The 21,844-nt window shown below is 45.4% G+C and overlaps 2 protein-coding genes and 1 long non-coding RNA gene across 6 annotated transcripts; 1 reads left to right on the forward strand and 2 right to left on the reverse strand.

Moving 5' to 3' along the window:
• Positions 1-4,480: 4,480 nt before the first annotated feature.
• Positions 4,481-8,253, reverse strand: LOC107052553. 3 transcript variants are annotated; one of them, XR_005858014.2, is made up of 4 exons: positions 7,750-8,253; positions 6,449-6,582; positions 5,726-5,836; positions 4,481-5,614 (listed from the first exon to the last, which is right to left on the reverse strand). It is a non-coding gene; the product is annotated as an uncharacterized LOC107052553 (long non-coding RNA). The 3 variants fall into 3 exon arrangements; XR_005858015.2 differs by having other exon boundaries at positions 6,115-6,582; XR_003073606.3 differs by having other exon boundaries at positions 4,481-5,836.
• On the forward strand, positions 7,072-10,489 carry IL6 (interleukin 6). Its single transcript, NM_204628.2, has 4 exons — positions 7,072-7,386; positions 7,468-7,581; positions 7,699-7,845; positions 9,204-10,489. The coding sequence occupies exons 1-4, from the start codon at positions 7,114-7,116 to the stop codon at positions 9,393-9,395; spliced, it is 726 nt and encodes a 241-aa protein (NP_989959.1). The 5' UTR covers positions 7,072-7,113; the 3' UTR covers positions 9,396-10,489.
• TOMM7 (translocase of outer mitochondrial membrane 7) lies at positions 9,620-21,808 on the reverse strand. 2 transcript variants are annotated; one of them, XR_006935390.1, is made up of 4 exons: positions 21,670-21,808; positions 19,549-19,597; positions 18,226-18,365; positions 9,620-13,650 (listed from the first exon to the last, which is right to left on the reverse strand). XR_006935390.1 is itself a non-coding variant. In NM_001199617.2 (3 exons), exons 1-3 carry the CDS (start codon positions 21,770-21,772, stop codon positions 18,350-18,352), a joined length of 168 nt encoding a protein of 55 aa, NP_001186546.1. In that variant the 5' UTR covers positions 21,773-21,808; the 3' UTR covers positions 18,144-18,349. The 2 variants fall into 2 exon arrangements, 1 of the variants encoding a protein (NP_001186546.1); NM_001199617.2 differs by lacking the exon at positions 9,620-13,650 and having other exon boundaries at positions 18,144-18,365.
• Between the last annotated feature and the right edge of the window lie 36 nt (positions 21,809-21,844).

The raw sequence follows: 21,844 nt of genomic DNA on the forward strand, positions 1-21,844 counted from the left end.
GTCTCCGAAGGTCTCGGAGCCTTCTCTTCTCCAGGCTGAAAACTTTCCCACACCAATATCAGCTCGCAACAGTTGTGGAACCACAGCTGAAGCACTAGGCAGAAAGAAGCAGATTTCACTACGTGGCATCTGGGCTGAATGGGAAACATGGATAGCATCTAGCTGAAAAGCACAGAACTCTCCAAGAAACATGGAATCTCCAGGGAATCCTATACCTGACTTTTAAAAATGCCTCTGAAAAATTTAGTTGAAAATTAAGTTTTAGAATGCAGCAATTTCATAATATGTATATAATATGAAACTTTGCACCAGAATTTTTTCATAGGCAAACACATAACGCACAACAAACATATTATTAAATGAAACGCAATTAATATACTGTTTCTTAAAAACATGTGTAATTCCCAGCAAAATCCTTCCTCTCTGTTCATGTTTGCCAACTTTTGTTGAATTTACTGGAATAAAGAGAATACATTTTGCTGTCACATGTTGCAAAAGTGTAAGCACTTCATCCTGATATGCCCAGACATGCAGCATCAGAAGGTAGCCTGCAGAAATCCCAAGATCTGGGCACTTACAAATAGCAACAAAGATCAGACAACGAGCAGCAGGGAGTGACGTTTGATGCTGCAGAGCTAAGGTACAAAGATGACTGGGGAGATACCCAACATGTTCCCTCTCCACACCGAATCTGTCACCGTCACATGCCACTTCAGGCACAGGGGAGAGATAGGGTTTTTCAGATACCAGTCGTTCATCTAAAGTGCTTCTGGTTTTTCTCTGTGTGTGTGGTTTTCTTTTGGTTTCACATGTATTTTTGAAAGCAGCATGGAAATCGCTGCGTTCAAGACGAGCGATACCCTGGGACTTTACGCTAAGCAGCACCTAACTGGGGCAGGAAGAGCTGTGGTGTTCCCATGAGAGAGGCTAAGTGAGAAACTGCCCAACAAACCATGAGGAACTCTTGTACCAGACAAAAAGAAACTCCGAGGAAAGGAGCGTTTCCCCCTTACAAAGCAGGCACCTCTCCCAGGTAGCCAAGATCCTGCTCTGGGGAAAATCCAGCACCCAACCTCTCCTGGGTTTGGGGGTACAGACCAGCTCCTCCCAAAACACAGCCTATGGAGGAAGCAAGGACAATACTATGGACCTCCGCCTAGGCTTACCCAAGAACTCTGAGGTCACAGCACTTCTTAGGATTCACTTTCTATTTTTGTCCAAAGGCCACATTTCTTCTGCTATTTGTTGGGGCAAACGTTGCCTGGAATCCAGGACAGCCCACCAAGGCAGCACAACTCCTGACCTCTTCCATCTTAAGAAAAATCATTCACTTGAAGAGGAGAGAATGGAAAATGTCTTGGCCAAGATTATTTTTAGGAGTTGGAAAACTTTCCTGTAAAGAAGTAAATCTGGGTTCACAACTCCTTTACGTATGGAATGGATATGATGCAACATCTCCCACACATCCTGATTGAGCAATTTAAACAAAATACATCAGAGTACCTAATTAGCTGACTGGTAGAAATATCTGCTTGGGCCTAGACCACTTGAACCTTCTGGTGATGGGACCAAAGTCCTTAGGACCAGTCTGGCCCCCCAGGATGATTCTGCTTCAATAGTAGCAGTGTGGGAAAAGTGAAGGTTACAGATTCAGCACAACCTCTTAATCCTTGCTGTTATACCTCTTTGATGTGCAATTAAAAGGGCTCCCACTGTAGTAAGCCGGTTCCCTTTAACAATTTCAGTATACAACAACAAAGGACTTTGCTAAAATGTGCACAGAAAAGGAAAGACCAAAAAAACAAACAAAAAAAAAAAAAAAAAAACCCAAAACCAGCACTTAAGGCAGTTTCTGAGCAATGGTGTTCAGGTTTCGTGACAGCACCATAAGACCAAATGTACACTTACAGCAGCAAATTCCCTATTAGCCCCCCAGTATCACTACAGGATCCTTGACCTACAGAACCTTCATGAAAACCACACTACTATTTCTGCAGGTGTGAAATGTGTTTTGTTTTTCTGGTTACTCACCTCCTAAGAAAAATTTCCAACACACATAAACTGTCATTGAAACATTATCTCCAAAAAGAATGCCTTGCATGATCCTGGCAATGAAATTACGATACTTTTGTCAGTGGCCCTGTAAAGCATACCATCTTGTTGTATCACAGGTAATGCTCCAGGTAGACAGTCAGTGTGTCTCATTACACTCAAATGGGATAAAAATTACATCAGTGTCCACTTCAGCCATCTTTCCATTCTTCCTGAACTGGACAAGATTCGGTGTGCATTCACAAATGTGATTAACAAACACTGATACTGCTTTGTTTTCCTTTGCTGTTGAGGAGGCTCCGTGGAGGGAGGCCTTACCTTTTGAAGATTTCATAAAATACAATCTAAATCTGAGGTACTACGTTAAAACATGACACTCATACCTCCCATATGCTGACTGCTCACTGTGTTCTCTTTCCAGCCTCGTCATCTTCCCCAGTGACTGAAAAACCTCCCTCTTCTCCTTTGTCATAAAACTTCTTCGAACTTCACATCTCATGCTTAAAAGAAAGAGCTCAAAGGGAACAAGGAAGTTCCCTAAACGCAAGCGGAACTTTCAGCCATTTTATTTTTAAAAGGAGACAGAGACTTTCTATTTTCATGCTGCATGACAATAGAGGCAAAGTAACAGCTGCTTTCCACCCATGAGGAAGGGCTGCGGAGTCGCATCCTGGTGGCATTTTATTGGTACACCCGTAGCAGTTAATCACTCCCGGTGCAAATCTACCTTCCCTGATGAGTGCTATGTTAATCCCATTAAGGTGTACAAACAGATACTCGCCTGCAGTTTTTTTTATTTGACAGGGACGTTTCTACTTGGAGTGGTATGTGGCATTCAGATAGTCCCCAGGAATAGTTCTCTCCAGCCAGCACGGTGGTTGACTAGAGAATGGTTGACCGTGGCATGGTTTCTCTTCTCAAGACTAACCAGATAAGGCTGAAAATCAGAACATAAATTAAAACAAACTACAATTTTTTCCTCTAAACCTCTACTTTAGCCTAAGGCATGGAAATTCAGAGTATTTGCATACGATATGCTGGAGAAGAAAATTTAAGTCTTACTACATATCCTAGTCTTGTTTAAAAATGATGCAAGCCTGCCTGTAGGGAAGAAAAATGAGCAATCCCCAGAGTTTTTCACCAAAAAAATCCCCAGACATCCGTGTGGTTCCTTGCTGGCTAACAACCAACAGAGAACCAAAGAACTTGCAACACAGCAATAGTGAAGGGCTGATTGTTCAGAGTGGCAGCACTCCTGGGTGTTGTGTGTAGGTCCTCAAAGCAGTGTTTGGTTATGAGAAACATGAACACGGTATCTTAGCATCCTGCCCAATATGTTCATTTCAAGTACAGTGCAGGGACGTTTGGTTTCACTCTCACCTATTGCTGGAGCTGGCAGTGTCCTCCTACTTGGAAACATTTAGGGCAAAAAAGTTTGTTTTCTGAAGCCTGGGATTTTTTCTGCAGACTGTTGAAGACAGTATTACTAATGTGAATGAGAGACACGTAAGCACTCACAAATACTGTAATTTCAGTGAATGCTGAATACAATGATCCTCGGAAAGAAAGGAGCTGTAAAATGGGTAGTGCGTTCACATCTTGGTGGACAACACAAATCCCATCTTGTACAGAGCTATAGGAACTTAAGATCTCATTAATAGTTTTAAGGGTATCCACTGAAAGCATGCCAGAGGAGCTGGATATCAGCTTTATACCTCACTCATGACATTTAAAGTTAATTCATTTAGTCACTGTTATGATTCCACTTGAATAGTCCACCAGCAGCTGGCATTTTCTTCCACACAGGACCATTACATTTTAGTCATATTCCTTCTCCTGTTGCAAACACTACAGCCTAAAGAAGCAATCTCTGATCAAGCATTAGTGGTTTGCATTTTTACTGCTGAATATTGCAGATGATCAGAAAGGAAAAACACCAATAACTCAGAGTAAAACATACCACAAACCTAATAATCCTCTTCCTTCATTCAAAATCTTTATTTTTTCTATGCAGGAAGGCCACGTACATGCAGCCAGCTGGCTTGCAGCACTGAGCACTGTGCCTTACCTCAGCCCATGATGGGGCTCCTCACAGGCCCTTGTCTGATGGCCAACAGAAGAAGGTTAACACGCTTTGACCAAAACAGCTCTACAGTCTTCTAAGCTCTTCAGTGGTAGAAGCATTTACCTCGATGGTCTCACCCACCTCACCTGAAAACAGCCTCAGGAGCAAAAGTGGCATGGGCTTCCTTGCACCCAGAGCAATTCTTCGAGTCTAGGAGTTACTATATCCATAGAATCATAGAATCGCTAAGGTTGGAAAAGACCCACAGGATCACCCAGTCCAACCATTCACCCTTCACCAATGGTTCCCGCTAAACCATGTCCCTCAACACAACATCCAAACGCTCTTTGAACACCACCAGGCTCGGTGACTCCACCACCTCTCTGGGCAGCCCATTCCAGTGCCTGACCACCCTTTCAGAGAAGTAGTATTTCCTAACGTCCAGCTTGAATCTTCCCTGGCGCAATATCAAAAATATTGATGCTGGAATCTAAGCATTCAACAGATGGCATTACCCTGGATTGGCTCTCTGGCTATGAATTCATCCCTGACTGCAGCTAGGAGTAGTTTTCATGCGCAGAGAGTCTGAGAGGAGAGGTTTCTTACAGCATTCATAATTGGCCTCTCTGCTGCCATAGAGCTTTTCAGTAGTAATGCCCGTTGCCCCAACAAAAGAAAGAGTTGGATGAACACTGACAATATCTGAGATTCCACCTGAGAAAAGTTTTCACAGTGAGAGGCAGACACTTGTTTTGTAATATAAATAATAAGAGAGGACTAACCCACAGAGTGAAATGAAGAACAGTAACAATAGAAGGGTAGAAGAACAGTAAACTGTAAGATATACCTGTATCTAGAAATTATATCTTACAGTCTCAGTACTAGTGCTCATACACGTTAAAGTCCCAACCGTCCCATGTCCTGATGCACAGTTAACTCACGACCCAGCACTGCTTGTTTGGGTCTTACTGCTTTCTGAAGAAGGTGATGAAGCAGCTTAGCTCAGAGCAGTATAGAGCGGGATAATTAAGTCTTGGATGGATTTAAGTCCATCACCAACTTGAAACATTCCTATAGATAGATCAGTGCAAATTATTTATTTCAAATGCAGTACCAGAGAGAAAAGGGGGGGAAAAATGGAGAGAGAGAGGAGGGAGAGAGAGAGATTTTCCCAAAGAAAATAAATGCAGTAGTAGCAGAAGTGTGAACTCAGGTTCCTTCCTCCTTCTCTTGAATGCTACGTAAGGCATTCATGAGCATCTGCCATGGGAGCACACAAGGATACTCAGCACTTCTGAAGTCACGTACACACCCAGACAGAAAGAGCAAACAAACCAAAAACAGAGTAAGGGACAGCAATGGCAGAAGGCCTGGGAGCTTTGGGGTGAGAAACAACAACTGAAATTTTATTTCATTTCACTCTGAAGATTTAACCAAACACACTGACAAGACTGGAGAAGTTGGGCTGTGTGCAGGAAGAACACGAGCCATCCAGAACTGGAAAGAAAGAGCTCCCTGTGTGCTATCACATATAGAAAGTGGGAGGCAGGAGATCCCCTCCTGCTGCATTTGCCCCTGGTGGTATCAGAAGGCAAAACGTGGGCTCACCTCACTGGGCTGGTCCTGCCCTTTGGCACCTTGCAGCTGGACTCGCTGATTTGGTGTTGGCCAAACACGCTGCTGGCTGTGTGCTTCATTCTTGTGGTTCGTACCACAGCTCTGGTTGGGGAGAACACAACAGAATATAATTGCTATGTCTCGGGGAGCCGGGCACATGCTGAAGGCAGCTACTGAAAGTCACTGTGTTGCTTGCAATTTGGTGCCAATATCTCCCAAGTGGGCAAAATTACTGCAGCTGTCTTTGCACTGTGGGCAGAACGGGACATTATATAAACAGTGGTATTCTGCCTCTTTCCTGACACTCTCTATCCAGGCTGTTCTGGAGCTGCCAACACATGGCTTCTTTACAAAGCCGAGTCTGACAGAGGACGTCCTACCTCAACTCTTGTGCCAACGTCGCCCTGCGCCCCGTGCCCTCCCCATTCCAGAACCAGGATCAGCTCTTTCTCTGTTCTTCTCTATTAGGCGAAATCACAGGGTGACACTCCAAAAGCCGACCAGCAGCACGCCCCGGGCAGCTCCCCAAAGCCCATGTCAGCCTGTGCCTGAGCTGAATGGGCACACTGGTTCTGGGCAAAGAATCCCTCAGCGAAAGGCCAAAATTCCCAGCACCCCTCCCTGTGTGGCGAAGGAGATAAGGCTGCAGATAGCGGGTAAATAACTGCGTGGCATTTCCCGTGCCTGCTGCCCCGGGGAGCCCTGGGTGCTGACCTTCCTCCACCGCTGTGTGCTGGAAACACCGGAGCAATGGGATGTGCCCAGGTGTGGTTCACAGAGGGGTGCGCGTGTGACGGCGTATAACGTGGACGTGTGCAGCGGCTGAACCAAGGGCGTCCAGTTTCATGCTTATAAGTAATAAAAACAGAACAAATGAAAAGAGAACACCAGCCCGAGGAGGTTTTTTAAACGCTTAAAAACGAGAATAAAGATGCATAACGAATAAAAGTCGCGAAAACGTATCAATGGATAAGATGTATAAAACACAATAAAAGATAAGACGCGCCACACCTGTGCGCAGGTACGGGACCCTGCAGGAGGCTGCCAGGCTCACCCCCCGCCCCGACCCCCGGCCGAAGCCAGGTGAGCGGCGGCGCGGCCCGCAAGGAGTTACGGGGAGGAAAAATGACTTCATGCCTCTGCCTGGCCTGGCTCGCCTCCCCCTCCCCGTCTCCGTTTCACAATCTCAATGCTCTCGGACGGGGCGAGTGGGTGCTGTGTCAAACCCAGCGCAAGCACAGGGCACACACCCCCGTGTTCTCATGCTGGATTTTCCCGGACCATGAATAATCTCGAAGCCCCCTCGATAAATACACGTTCAGGGATGCCCGGAGCTCATTCGACCCTCCAGCCTCCCCGACGAACAGAGAAGCCGCACCATGAACTTCACCGAGGGCTGCGAGGCGACGGGACGGCGGCCGGGGAGCGCCGGGAGCCGCCGCCGGAGAGCGCCCCGTCCCGGCCCCGTCGCGCTGCTGCCGCTGCTGCTGCCGCTGCTGCTGCCGCCCGCCGCCGCCGTCCCGCTGCCCGCCGCCGCGGACTCGTCCGGAGAGGTTGGGCTGGAGGAGGAGGCGGGGGCGCGGCGGGCGCTGCTCGACTGCGAGCCGCTGGCCCGGGTGCTGCGCGACCGCGCCGTCCAGCTGCAGGACGAGGTGGGTACGGGGCGCCGCGGGGGACCCGCGGGCTGTCCCCGGGGCTCGGACGCGACGGCAGCTCTCGGTGTCTCTCCGCAGATGTGCAAGAAGTTCACCGTGTGCGAGAACAGCATGGAGATGCTCGTCCGGAACAACCTCAACCTGCCCAAGGTGACGGAGGAGGACGGCTGCCTGCTCGCCGGCTTCGACGAGGCAAGGAACCTCTCCGCTCCTTCCTCGGGCAGCCTTCGGCCCAACCCGAGCGCCGCCGAAGGGCGACGTGCCGGGCACCCCGAACTGCTGCTGACGTTCTCACTTCTCTCTCCGCAGGAGAAATGCCTGACGAAGCTCTCCAGCGGCCTGTTCGCCTTTCAGACCTACCTGGAATTCATTCAAGAGACTTTCGATAGCGAAAAGCAGAACGTCGAGTCTCTGTGCTACAGCACAAAGCACCTGGCGGCCACGATCCGGCAGATGGTGAGTCGGCGCGCGGGGCGCTGCCACGGCACGGGGACGTGCAGCGGTGTGCAGTCGGCAATAGGTGCTGCCCCAGGCTGAGCGTTTCCCGCTGCCGCTTATCCCATCAGCAGCAGGTGTTGGCTGCCTGTGCTGCTTTCCCTTATGACTAACGTTCAAGTTTTACAAGCTCGCGTTCTGTACTCTCCTTCCAACTTTCTATTTCCATTCCTAACTCCCAGACAACAATCAAACGCGTCAGACTCCTTTAAAAACCACGTGCTCGGAGCTGCAGTTCGGTCTCGGCCCCCCCCAGTGCTGCTGAGCCCTGTGAAGTACAGCAGCTTTGAGACCTCACAGAAATAACTGCAAATACGAACGGCCGATTCGCTTTCGATTCGGTGAAGGGAGCGATCCCCGCTTCTGACTGCTGTTTTCTGTGTTTCGGAGTGCTTTAAAAGATTACACTTCAAAACCGGCTTCATTCCTGCAGCACTTACTCATGCCCATAACCCTTCCCTTCCTATAACCCTTCCTACTTTGTCAGCAGTGAAACTGTGGGTGAGCGAGGGCTGCCCAGGTGAGGGGCAACCAAGAACTGCAGGGCTCTCGGGCCACGATTCCCTGCCAGGTGTTCCCTGTCAGCACCTGAGAAGGGCATTGTGTGCTCCTAATGCCTTTTCTACCACACTTATTTATGTTCCTCATTCTTTAAGTGAAAGGGAGCTGAACTGCTTTTTTCACACTGTGTTTGCTAAGAATAATAGTCCTGGCTTAAGGCAGCTACCGGCTTCAAACTTGATATATTGTTTATAGAACGTTTGTTGTAGGGCTGGGTGAGACTGGCCTTGTGTGGAATGATGAGGGCTGAGGCAGTCAGAGCAGGTGGCATGGAACAGAGCGGGCACACACAGCCCCGTGCTTGTAGGGACTGTTGAGATCTTGAGAAGATCAGGAGCTTTGGCTTGCAGAATGGAAGCTTCTCTATGGAAGAAGCATGGAGAGCAGCCCATGTAAGGCTGTATGGAACGGGGATGGCAGGTGGAGACAATCTGCTACTTGTGCTCCAGTCCATGCAACAAGCTCCCTGCCTGGATACCTAACACACTTGTGAGCAAGGATGGAGCAGCAGTGTGGTTTAGGCCGAGCCACATCCCATGTCCCCAGCCAGCACATAGGAACGGATGCTGTGAGGCCCTTTGGGCAGGGCCACCCCAACCCCAACAAGCGTTAGTTGTCTTTTGTAGGAGCAGGGATAGGCGTACCTCAAAACCTACCTCAGAGGTGGGGCTGCAGGCCCCTGTACGGAGAGGAGGGGTATGAAGCTGGGTGGAACACATTCTTACCTACGGTCTGACTCAACGTTGTGTTTCCCACAGGTGATAAATCCCGATGAAGTGGTCATCCCAGACTCGGCCGCCCAGAAATCCCTCCTCGCCAATCTGAAGTCAGATAAGGACTGGATAGAGAAAATCACCATGCACCTCATCCTCCGAGACTTTACTTCGTTTATGGAGAAGACCGTGAGGGCCGTTCGCTATTTGAAAAAGACCAGGAGTTTCAGTGCCTGAATGTTTTAGTTCGGGCACAATCCTCTGTTACCAATCTGCCACATGGCAGATGGCAGTGTTGTTCCGTTTCAGGAACCAGAGAGTAACAATGGTTTGCATTTATAGGCATTCTCATTTCCTTCTAGGAACCTATTTATTGTATTTAAAATATTTATTCTTTTCTAATGTTTTCTATTTATATTAAATATTTTCAGTATTTAGAAATAACTTAAGCAAAACACCTGTTACATTTCTTACGGTACTATTCAGAATATCAACTTATTTATTACGTAGTCAACGCCAAAGAAAATGTCCAGCAGCCAGACTGTTGTATAACTTATGCTTTTAAAATATTTGAGAGATATTGTATTTTTATCTATTTATATTTTTAAAACAAATAAAAGCTCACTGGAGAAAAAAAACAAAACCAACTTGTCTAAGCTGTGTGAACTTTAAATAAGGCTGAAGAACTCCACTGTATCCAGTCTTTAATGCCTGGAATTATCAAAGTAACCCTTTAAAATAATTCAATCACTGTAATTAAATCAACTATCTATGAAGGCCGCTCCGAAAGTAATACCTCCTATTTCATTACGTCAGTCTGCTATGTCAGAGGCGAATGTTGGTGGAATGGCAGCAGAGGTTGAACCTTCCCACCAATATCCCATTATGTGTTGTTACCGTGTGACAGATGGCAGCAGAGGGACAGTCTGACAGAACGGTGTCCAACATGGAAGTGCGGATGAGGCAAAGGTGTAACACTGAATCCCCCCATGTGGTAAGAATGGCACCCATTGACATTCATCAACACCTGCTGAATGTTTGTGGAGACCAAACAGTGGATGTGAGCACAGTGAGGCAGTGGGTGATGTGTTTCAGCAATGGCAACAGCAATGCGAAAGACAAACCATGGTGTGGATGGCCATGCACAGCTGCCATGCTACAAAATGAAGAGCATCTTGATCAACTTATCCACCTGTATTGGCTAATAATGGTGGTGACTATGTTGAAATACGACGCTTGTTGCTATGAATTTGCTCTATGAAATAGTGTTATTGTGCTCTTTGTTGTAGTTTCCACAGAAATAAATGGAAGACATTACTTTCAGAGTGACCTACACAGGCCATCTATACATACATACACAGCACAATCAACATACAGTTCTTAAAAGGGGGTATATAATGTACACAGATGTACTGTACATCAGTATGTACTTCACTGTATGCACAGCAGCGCATGATAAAGCATCATTGCTCTTGAGAAAGGAATGAGTTCCTTATATTTAATATAGCACACTCCATAAACCTGTAAATGTATTTAAGTATATGCTTAAAAGTCAAGCAATCTATTTAAAACAAACAATATGGTCAGACACCAAATTAACAAGTTCGATTTTATCATCTGATTAGAAACTGCTGTCTTCCAAGGGAAATCTCCAGATTGGATTGAACATCTGAGATGGGAGGTTTAGGTTGGATATTAGGAGGAAGTTCTTCACGCGAAGGGTGGTGACGCACTGGAACAGGTTGCCCAAGGAGGCTGTGGATGCCCCATCCCTGGGGGCATTCAAGGCCAGGCTGGATGTGGCTCTGGGCAGCCTGGTCTGCTGGTTGGTGACCCTGCACATAGCAGGGGGTTGAAACTGGATGATCATTGTGGTCCTTTTCAACCCAGGCCATTCTATGATTCTATCCTAAGTGGAAAAAATCTGAGGTTCTTTCCCCAGATGGGAGGAATTGACGTCTTGTTACAGTGATGTCATGACTCTTGGGATTTAATCCATTTGTCACAGAGCATGAATGCAAGTCACCGAGCAATGCAGAGCTAAAAATAAGTCCTTAGACTGAGTACCAAACCACTGAAATATTCCTTAGCTGTATCACCTATTTTGATGTGGCTGTGAACATCCACATATACCCAAACTTACAGGAATTTCAGCTCAAAGCACGCACAAAGGATGGGCTCCCTTGAGCCTTATTCTTCCAGTGTGAACGGTGGAACATTAATTACTCTCTCTGGAGCAGCACAATGAGGAGATGAAAGGTATGCTCTGGAATGTGGATAAGGATGTCAGTAAACTCTTCCCTTCCTCTGAGCGATCTTCTGATCGTCCACACAGACATTCCACTGCTGGGGATGCCAAAACAGTGAGCAGTCAGCTCACAGCCTGCATCTCAGAGGCTCAAAACAAAGCAAAGTGCAATTGCTTTGCCCAATATGGTAAAACCATAGGCTCAAATTGTGCAACACCTCAGGAAAGAATGAAGAGACCTCAAAGTGGTCATTTTCAAGAAGTCTGTGGTGAGTGGGATTTTCTTGCAAGACAGAAGATAGCGCTTTAGTTGTCCTGCACGTGGTCTAAGAGACATAGAATCATAGAACCAACGTACAAATATCTGGTTGGCTTTTTCACAGCTTACCTTGGCAGAGATTTTCTTAGTGACTACTTGGTGAGAGAGCATTTTGGTACCTACTATGTCTGTGACAGCTATGGGAAAACCATGAGAATGACTAAATCATTTTGCTTTCTCTGAGTAATATGGAACAATCTGTCTCAAAGCTACTGGACTCCAGTCTTGTACGCACGTGACTCTGAGAAGGAAATGAGGTATTTGAATCTGTTGGTCTTGACGAAATTCTAGAGTATCTTCAGTAAGAATTCAGTAAGTGTCTTTAAAAATATAGAGCTCTCTGACCGAGGTAATGCATGAGGGGTTTACTACCAAGGATCTCGATCTTGCTCCCTCTTTACTGCAGATAAGGGCTTAGATAGCAGCTATGAAAAGCACAATCTATTCACAAGTACAGTATGAATCACACTACTTCTGATTCACAAAGGAGACCTCAACGGGGATCCCGAGTTGGACCCTTTGAGCACTGTATTACTGTGACAGTAGCAGGGAACAAAACAAACACAAACCAGAAATGTTTATCTCACCTCTACCAGCAGCAGGTGATGGATTGCCTAAGATCATTCTTAGTTACTGTGTACACTTCAGCTAAACAAACTCACTCTTTGGATTGAACTCCTTGAATTCCAGGAGGCATCTAAACTGCAGAGCAGTGAAATTTCACACAACAGACTGAGGAACATCCACATTCCCAGAAGACACCCTTCAGCTGGTGGCTGCCTAGGCTGTCCAGCATTCCAGTAAAGGTGTAAATGTTACTACATTTTGGGATGTAAGAGATAGAAAAGATCACTGCTTACTGCGTGGGAAGGTCAACTTCAAGTTTTTCCTGGAGGGAAGAGAAATGCTGATGCATTCACTGAGTTTCCACCATTTTATCTGCAGCTCCTCCACAGACACCTCCATAGAATCATGCACTCAATTAGGTTGGAAAAGACCCTTAAGTCCAGCCATCAACCTGGGCTACTGAGTCCCACCACTTACCATGTCCCTCAGTGCTACATCCACACATCTCTTAAACACCTCCAAGGATGGGGACACCACCATTTCCCTGGTCAGCCTGTTCCAGTGCCTGATCAACCTCTTCATGAAGAGATTCTTCCTTATGTCCAATTTAAGCCTCCTCTTGAGCAGAAAGTACAATAGATTCTTGAAAAAGTCTGTCTCCATTTCTCATACCTCCACCGCCATTAATAAAGGCTGATGACTGCGAGGTTAGCAAGACAGAGCTGGTGCTACAGAGGTGGGGAAGCTACAGAACCAATGGATCTAATGAGTAATGAGCCACTAGATGAGCTCAGCCATCTTGTGAATCTTCCCTTGACTTTTGCCACTGTTACTTCTAACTAATAATTTTTCAGCATTCAGTTTACACGATGAAATGCTAGAAAGGTGAATATACAACAGTACACATCAAAGTCAGATCCCAAAGTTTCAGAAGGGCTGCTGAATATATATACTATTACAAACCTTAGGTATTTGATAGGAAACTTTCATAGCATCATAGAATTGCCTGGGTTGAAAAGAACCATAATGATCATTGAGTTTCAATCCCCCTGCTATGTGCAGGGTCGCCAACCACCAGACCACACTGCCCAGAGCCACATCCAGCCTGGCCTTGAATGCCTCCAGAATGCCTGTCTTTAAACTCTTGCTTTTCAAGTTGAATGATGAGACAGAATTTCACTGAGAGATCTGAAATTGTTTTCTTCTAGAGATGTAGAGGGAAAAGGGACCACTCCTTGATCATACCCGTGGATCCCACATTAGCACGTGTTAACAAACATGATGAAGTTCGAAGACGTTCCTCAAATTCCAAGTCCCATATCCCTCCTGATCACATGGCTCAATGGTCTGGGACCGGGCTATAAGAGAAAACAGAATTTGTGAGAAGGGAGATCATTTAGGATGAAGGCAGAAGTACAGACGACCTTCCAGTCTTACTGAAAATGACCTGTTTTCCAGTTGCTGTGCCATGAATGCCACCATTTGGGAAGCTTCTGTGAGAATAAAGTGGATCCTGAGAAATCACAAGATGATGTAATTGCAAACCCATGTTTACCTAACTTCCCAGGTCAATAACAGCTCACGCTTTGCACTTGCTTTATCTAATTTTTGATAGAAACTTTATTTCTTAACTGCAAGAAAATATGAGTAAATCCTCTCTTCCACTTGGCAGGTTTGCATCTCCTCTGCCTTACCCATTCCCTAATCCTGAATTAATATAAACATAATCAAGAAACAGTGCATGTAAGCCACAAACAGTTACTGCATCACATACCATCATGGAAAACTATTTAGAAATTGCAATTAAATAGTCTGTTTTAAAAAGTAAATTAGTCATATGACATTAAACAAGGATGTGGTTTTTACTCGGGTGTGAGAACAGATGAAATGAGCTTTTATTTCCCAAAGTCATCAACGGTATCATCATAGCTTGAATTCCAACTCCACAATGAGGTGTTTCCAAAAATATCCAGACTGTTTTAGCAAATTTTCCTCTTAAAAATGTGTTACATCCCCGTTTCATTAACGCGATGCAATAAAAGCATGGAAAGCAGTCATCTACAGCCATCTTGCTGCACAGACAAGAAGCAATGGTTTTAGACGTAGCCGACACGTGGGCCTGTTGCTACAAAATTATGAAAGTTGCTTTGGTTTGCAGTGTTTACATGTTTGAAAACCATACAATAAAAACGAGTTTTACTGATGACTTAATTAGAGCAAAAGTACCACACGCCAAGACCAAAACAGCCCCCACACTCACAGTGTCCCCCAGCATGACACACCAAGCATCGCAGGACTCCGCTGCTCCTTGTCTGATGTGCATATTTGTCTTCTTCTCTCACCTCATGTATTTGCCACTTCCAAAAATCTTGTCTGCATTTCCTTCTTTTATCCTCTTCTGATCAATCCCTGCCTTTATTCTTTTCTTCTCCCACAGCCTAAGCTTTTTTCTTGTTTTTCTTTAGCCTAATGTCTTGATACCCATTTACTCTATCAGTGTGACAGAGAACGAGATATTCAGAAGACAGGACACTACAGCACTCCCTGCCCATCATGCCGTCCCAATACTCCACTAGTGCTTCACATGCAGCCTGGCTAGCAGAGGAGAAACAGCCCAGTTCTTCATCCCTGGCTTAAGGACAATTCCTTCTTCATAGCTGCTCTCCCCACACACCATTTAAGCCATGATCTCATGTCACTCTTGCAGGAAGAGGCCACCATCCCTGTGGCTAGCACCTTCTGGCATGTAGAAACATTATCTTTCTCATATGCGAGGAGATGAAGTACAGCACATTTTTCTCACATTAATATCTCTGTGTTGACTTCATATTTTGGTAAGCAGCATAGTGAGCTACAGCAATTTCTGATCTTCCTACAACTGGCCCAGGCAAAAACATTCCCGAGCATAAACTTGAGTTCAGCTGTAGAATTCATAGTATGATTCTCAGCAAACTACCATCATCGACTTCATTCAAAATCAGAGCTCACAGTGGTCTCAAAGGAGCGCACCATAAGCCTCGTTATTGAAAAGAATCCCTGCTTGGCTACAGAAGCCACTGATTCACTCGACAGAGATTTACTGATCAACAGAGTGAAGCAGGAATTTGAACAGTGAAAGGTTCTGTGTTAATGACTTTCCAGAACCGTATTTGATTTTTTAAAAGAACAATAATTGCAGCCATTTAGCAATAGAGAATGACCAGAAGTTTGCCATCTGGGGTGCTTAAAGTGAAATTCTCAACCTAAGGGTTGCAATATTTATCCAATAATTCCAGATCTTAAAATAAAGCTGAACTGCAACTACTTACACAGGGAATTTTCAGCAGTGAATCCAGGCTGTGCTCAATGCATCCATGCTTACGTACATACTTTTGAGAAAAGAAGAACAGTTCCCAATTCTCTGCCTATTGCCAAATACTACAATTCTTGGCAAGCACAGAGAAACCACGTGGTGGTTAAGACCCACAAACCACATCCGCAAATGTCTGACACTGAAATACACTTTTGCAGGTGTTTTTGGTGCATACACAGTTGCATTTTGAGTAGCCTTGTGGAATGCCAAAGTTGATTTTGAGAAATCCGTGTTATTTCGCACTGAACAGCTTCTCTCTTAATACTGAATATCTAAAGTTATGCCAATAGATTCAGTGAAAGGAAATAGTTCCTGATCATGATCAAAGCCACTATCAGATTATTTCATCCTTACTGTAACAGGATCAGTCAAGAAAAAGGGCTCTGCATTTCAACAGCTTCCATAATTAAAGACATACTTACAGTTAAATTATTCTCAAGTTACCATTAGAAAAGCTGCAATATCAGCAGGAAACAGTCACAAAGACGTTCTGCATTCAGTCCTTGCTTTTTGCCCATCAGTAATCAGTTATCATCTGCTACTCCATCATTCTGTGACATTCAATTATCACGACCAATTGCACCTTAAGGAACACGCTGCTTTGTGTTACCTTCGTTTCCCCATCTCCCACTTTTTTCTTTTCTTTTTTTTTTTTTTAATTCTTGTCTTTTAATTTATTTCTTCTCTTGGTTCATTTCTCAGTTTTTCTCCATTTCCACGTGCTCCTAAGCATTTCGCCATGAATTCTGGTAGCGGATGAGAAACTGAGCCATCTACTCACGACTCAACGTAAAAACAGTCAGAAAACCTGGGTTAAGCTGACCAAGAATATCTTTTTTCAGCATTAACTGGGAGCAAACAAGATTTTATTTTCTTAACTATTCGTGCACAGAACCTAGCCTGTACAGTTGTAAAGAGGAAAGACAGTAACCTAACCAGTTCAGCTTCTATTTTGATGGAAAAGAAACAGTTATCACTACAGTGCTTGAATTTCACTGCTAAAAGGGAGAACGTCAAATGAGGCCAAAACTGTATTCCCAAGAGCAAGATTGGAATAAAGCATATATCTTGTTTAATATAATTGTTTTCTTCCTTCAGTTGTACGTTAATAACTTTCACTGTAGACACACATACATATACACACTGTGATTTTGTCACGTACTCCTACCATCATTCCCCAGATTATGGAAAGTTTCAATGGCATTTGAAGGTAAATTCAGTAGAAAAGGGTACATCTTACTGCTTTTTTTATTATCTGAATATGCTAGGAAAAAAAAAAAAAGTATCTCTCTCAATTCAAAGATACCCAGAGATTAACAAATTTAGTAGAAAACAAATGCCAGGTCTGCACTGAGCAACCAGCAGCACAGGCTTACTTCCATTCAGGCAGAAATCTTTCAAGAACATCAAAATGTTTAAAACATCAACACCAAAGTGAGTGGTGCAGGTGACGCTCCAGAGGGAACGGATGCCATGCAGAGTGACCTGGACTGACCTGAGAGGTGGGCCCATGCCAACCTCATGAAGTTCCAAGAGGGACAACAGCACAGTCCTGCACCTGGGTTAGTACAATCCCAAGAACAGATACAGGTTAGGGAGAGCATGGCTTGAGAGCAGCCCTGAGGAGAAAGATTTGAAGGTGCCAGTTTATGAAAGACTAAACTGGAGCTGTCAATGTGTGCTGCAGCCCAGAAGGCCAACCGTATCCTGGGTTGCATCAAGAGAAGCATGACCAGCCAGTCAAGGGAGGTGAATCTGCCCCTCTACTCTGCTCTGTGAGACTTCACCTGGAGTACTGTGTCCAGTTCTGGGGACCCCAATACGAGAAGGACAAGGAGCTGTCAGAATGGGTCCAGAGGAGGGACACAAAGACAATCAGAGGGCTGGAGCACCTCCTCTGTGAGGGCAAGCTGAGAGAGGTGACGCTCTTCAGCCTGGAGAAGAGAAGGCTCCGAGGAGACCTCATAGTGGCCTTCCAGGACCTGAAGGGGACCTACAAGAAAGGTGGGGAGGGACTTTTTACAAGGGCACGCAGGAAGAGGACAAGGGGAAACAGTTTTAAACTGGAAGAGGGTAGATTTAGACTAGATATCAGGGAGAAGTTCTGTACTGTGAGGGTGGTAAGACACTGGAGCAGGTTGCCCAGCGAGGCTGTGAATACCCCTTCCCTGGAGGTGCTCCAGGTCAGGCTGGATGGGGTTGTGAGCAACTTGGTCTAGAGGGAGGTGCCCCTGCCTGTAGCAGGGGGGTTGGAACTAGATGATCTTAAAGGTCCCTTCTAACCCAAACCATACTATGATTCTGATTCTGGTCATTATGAAGAAAAATCTCTACCTGAAATTCATACTTGTTATTTTGATCCAAGAGGGTTGAGTGTCACCAAAATTACCAAAATAAATGGTTATTTATATTTACGGTTATATTTATATTTAAACGGTTAAATATATTTATGGTTAAAGGAATTGTCATTTTATGTAATAAAGACTTGAAAACAACGCATCTCCATTTCAAACTGGATTTAATTACACCACAATCCAAATAAGTTACGTCCATATAAACTCCATTTTGTTGTATGTACAACCTATGTCATCAGCAAGCTGACAGAGTCAGCTGGTGTAAGTGTTCGCCTCATCCTTTGGAAGGTATGCATCTTCAAACACTTTCTCTGTCCATCGGCTGGTTCTAGAGCAGGAGAGCCACATCTTTCATCCCCAGAGCAGACTGAAAGGGGGAGGGGGAGGAAATGAAAATCAGGTTTGCAGTACATTCTTGTTTTTAAGTAAGTTTCTCTAAAAAGCGAGTCAGAACAAGCAGCCCTATAAAAGTATAGAATAAATGCTATCAGAAAAACAAACATCACCCAAAACACATTGCAATGAAGCTACCTGCCCCCAAAAAGGAGAACTTGTAAGCCTCAGACTAAACCCAAATGCATTTCTGTTACCTGTACACATACTCTGGTATTACATGCGTACTTCATGCTCTGCAGACACTCATTACAAGAAAAAAGCCTCAAGCTGCAAGTGAAACTGAACACAGGAACACTGCCAGCAAACAGACACCTTCAGCAAATGACACCATAAGACAAAACGTTTTACTGAAACTGTAACATGACCATGACATATTTTTCTCATACTTTCTACTGTTAGAAGTAGCTCCTTTATATGGTGCGAGGCAAAAATAATTACTATACAACTTAGCAAATAATGCAGTCCATCAATTATTTGTCTGAGCAGCACCTGGCTCTGTGCTGTTGTCAAATTTCAAGATGATTAAAAGAGCCACATTTCCTTCAAAACCTTAATTTTAGAAGCCTGACCCAAGGAAACTACAGCAGAATTCCAACACCACAAGAATTCAAGTAATGCCAGGACACTGCCTCTTTGTTATGGGACAATTTGTCACTGCTGCAATATGAGCAAATGCATTTTGATTCACTGCGATGACAAATACTGAAGGCTGTATCTCTGTATTTAATGCAGTTTTTAAGCAGCTTTACTATCATATTTGCAAAGAGGGAAGGAGAATGGATTTTCCTTTAAATTCCTGTTAGAAATGTAGGTAATTATTTTTAGGTGCAGAAAGAAACTTGCATAACACACCTCTAAAACAGATTACAAGGGCAGCTTCCACTCAGAAGGTTCAGGAAGTCCCATATATTAAAAAATGCACAAGATTCAGAACAAAACACTAAGGCTCTTACAAGAACTTATGCTTTGCTGTCTTTTCTAGTTTTGATTTTAAAAGAAAAAAGAACCTTGACCAGCTATACTATCACCCAAAGCCAATTAAAAACAGTGGATGAAGCAGCTCTTGCTGTTTAGTGTAAACAACCAGAGGTAACACTTAAAACTGTGACTATGAGAGCTCTACTTTTCCATGTGCATTTGGACATAACACATACCTCCAGATTGTTGGCTCGGGCATACCTGGATCTGCACCCCTCCTAAAACCTGAACAGAAATATACATTAGATAAACACACACACACACACGTATGTGTAGACTTCTACACAGCTTACACAGCATCAGATTATTCCAGTCCATTAAACTGAAATATGAAACAAGGAGGGAACTGTGATTCACGAAGTTGTAGGCTCACCTCAACAGAAACGTAACGTTAACCAGGGTTAGAAAGCAGGCAAAATAAATGCAAGTGTACCACTTGTCATTTCTTTGTTTTTTTTAGCTCTTATCTATACCTCTATCTGAATTAAGATTCAGGAACAACTAGCTGTGAGAGATGGTGGAAATTATTTACCCTGGAGATCACAGCACACATGCATACATACATATATACGTAACCACCAATGCAGGTTTTAAATGCTGTTGAGAATGCAACTGAATGAGACAGCCCCAGCAGTGACACCTATAACTGGTATAAGCAACCACTGCGAGCCTTAACAGGCAACGTTCTGTGATGAACTTACAGTACTATTCCAAGAACTGTTTATTTAATTTAGGGTGAAGGAATTCTAAATGTTCAATTGATTAAACTTAGGACCTTTTGTTCTAACTGCCTTGCGGGGTAAATTAATTACAGAGCTCATCTCCAGCTAATGACTTAAATACTGATTCACAAAGGCAAGTGTATGCTAGGTAAGCAATTCAGGATTCAGTTTATCAAACAGCTTTCTTGCTGGCCTGTAAATTAAGTCCTGAAGCACAATTATACATGATGTATGCTGCTCAACACGCTTCCCCACAATTGCTTGATAGAAATGGATGCTGTATGGAAAATACATTATTCCTCTCCCTTACAGATTATAAGTAATGACAGCCCACCTAGAACACAGGCCATAAAGGTTAATGGAAAAGCTTCCATCAGCACGGCGGGCACAAGGTTACCTCTTTGAAGACAACCTTGTCTAACCTGAGACTATTAAACATGCTGGCCCATTGCCTTTTGTGGCTGCACTTCCCAATAAAGCTGCTTACAGATTCATGAAGTTGCAATAGCAGTCACACGACATGTGTGTGTGTGACACGGACTGAGGAAGCAGTACTGGGGAAAAAGGGCCAGCAATATTACATAAGCAATCCAGTTACACAGAACTGTCCTGGCCTAATTCGCCTGCTTACCACAGGAGCGGTCACTTCAAAGCGAGCACAAAAACACCTACCAACCACCTGCAATTGCACAGAGCACACTCCCTCGCGTGTGTCCTGAACATCCCATCCTAACCCACGTCTTTCACTGAAATATTTCATTGGTTAGAGTGCGTTTCATACGCCTGGGCCAATACAAACTGGAATGAGCAGCACCAAGCGCTGCAGAGCTGCTGTAGCTGTAACAGAGGATTCAGTTCTACAGACTGCCGAGTCTGTGCCGCCTCCAGGGGCCCACGGCAGGCAAGGGCGGCACCTGTATTGGTGTCCCTCCGTTAACCACAGCAGGAAAACCCTTCAGGCGGCAATGCAGGCTGGTGGGGGGAGCGGCACATTCATTTGTCGGAGGCGTAAAACGAAGCTCCCACGACCCGCTTCCTTACAGTTACATAAGAGAAGTACGCCGGCTATTCCGGCAGCGGCACGACGTAACCCCCCGCGTTACATAAGGCCCTCCGGCGCCCACAGAGCAGCCCTCAGACACCGCCCTAAAGGCGGAGCCCTCACAAACCCCCGCGGGAGCGAAGCAGGCAGCGAAACGCCGCGGGAATCCCCGCCCCCAAAACCATCAGTTTTCAAATAATCAGTAAGCTGGAGATGGGAACGTCATAACCTAACGCTGCCTGATGCGGCACAGCTCAAAGCGACCTCTTGTATTACTTAAAGCCCGACGGCTATCAGCCGGCTGGGCCCTCGCACCAACCCCGGCCGCTTCTCAGCGGCGCAAGCGCGGGGAGCACAGCGTGTGGGGAGGGGGGGAGGAGCACAGCGTGTGGGGGGGCGCCCCCCGCGCCCGCACTGTCCTCCCACACCCCCGCCCCTCCCCCCATGGCCGCCCGCACCTCGCTCCCCACGCCGGGGCCAACCCGCGGCCGTGCAGTGCGGGCCGCAGCACGCCGGCGCCTGCCGCCACTGACCTAAGTAAAGCACGACCGGGATGAAGCCCCAGCGGATGGCGAACTGACCACCCTTGAAGAGCTGCTGCAGCCGCTGCTTGGCCTCCTTGCTGAGCTTCGGCATGCCGGCGGCGGGGAGAGAGAGAGGAGCAGCCCGCCCACGGACGTCACTCGGCGGCGGTGGGCGGCGCTCCGA

Source organism: Gallus gallus, chromosome 2 (assembly GCF_016699485.2).
Source record: "Gallus gallus isolate bGalGal1 chromosome 2, bGalGal1.mat.broiler.GRCg7b, whole genome shotgun sequence".
Classification (NCBI taxonomy): domain Eukaryota; kingdom Metazoa; phylum Chordata; class Aves; order Galliformes; family Phasianidae; genus Gallus; species Gallus gallus.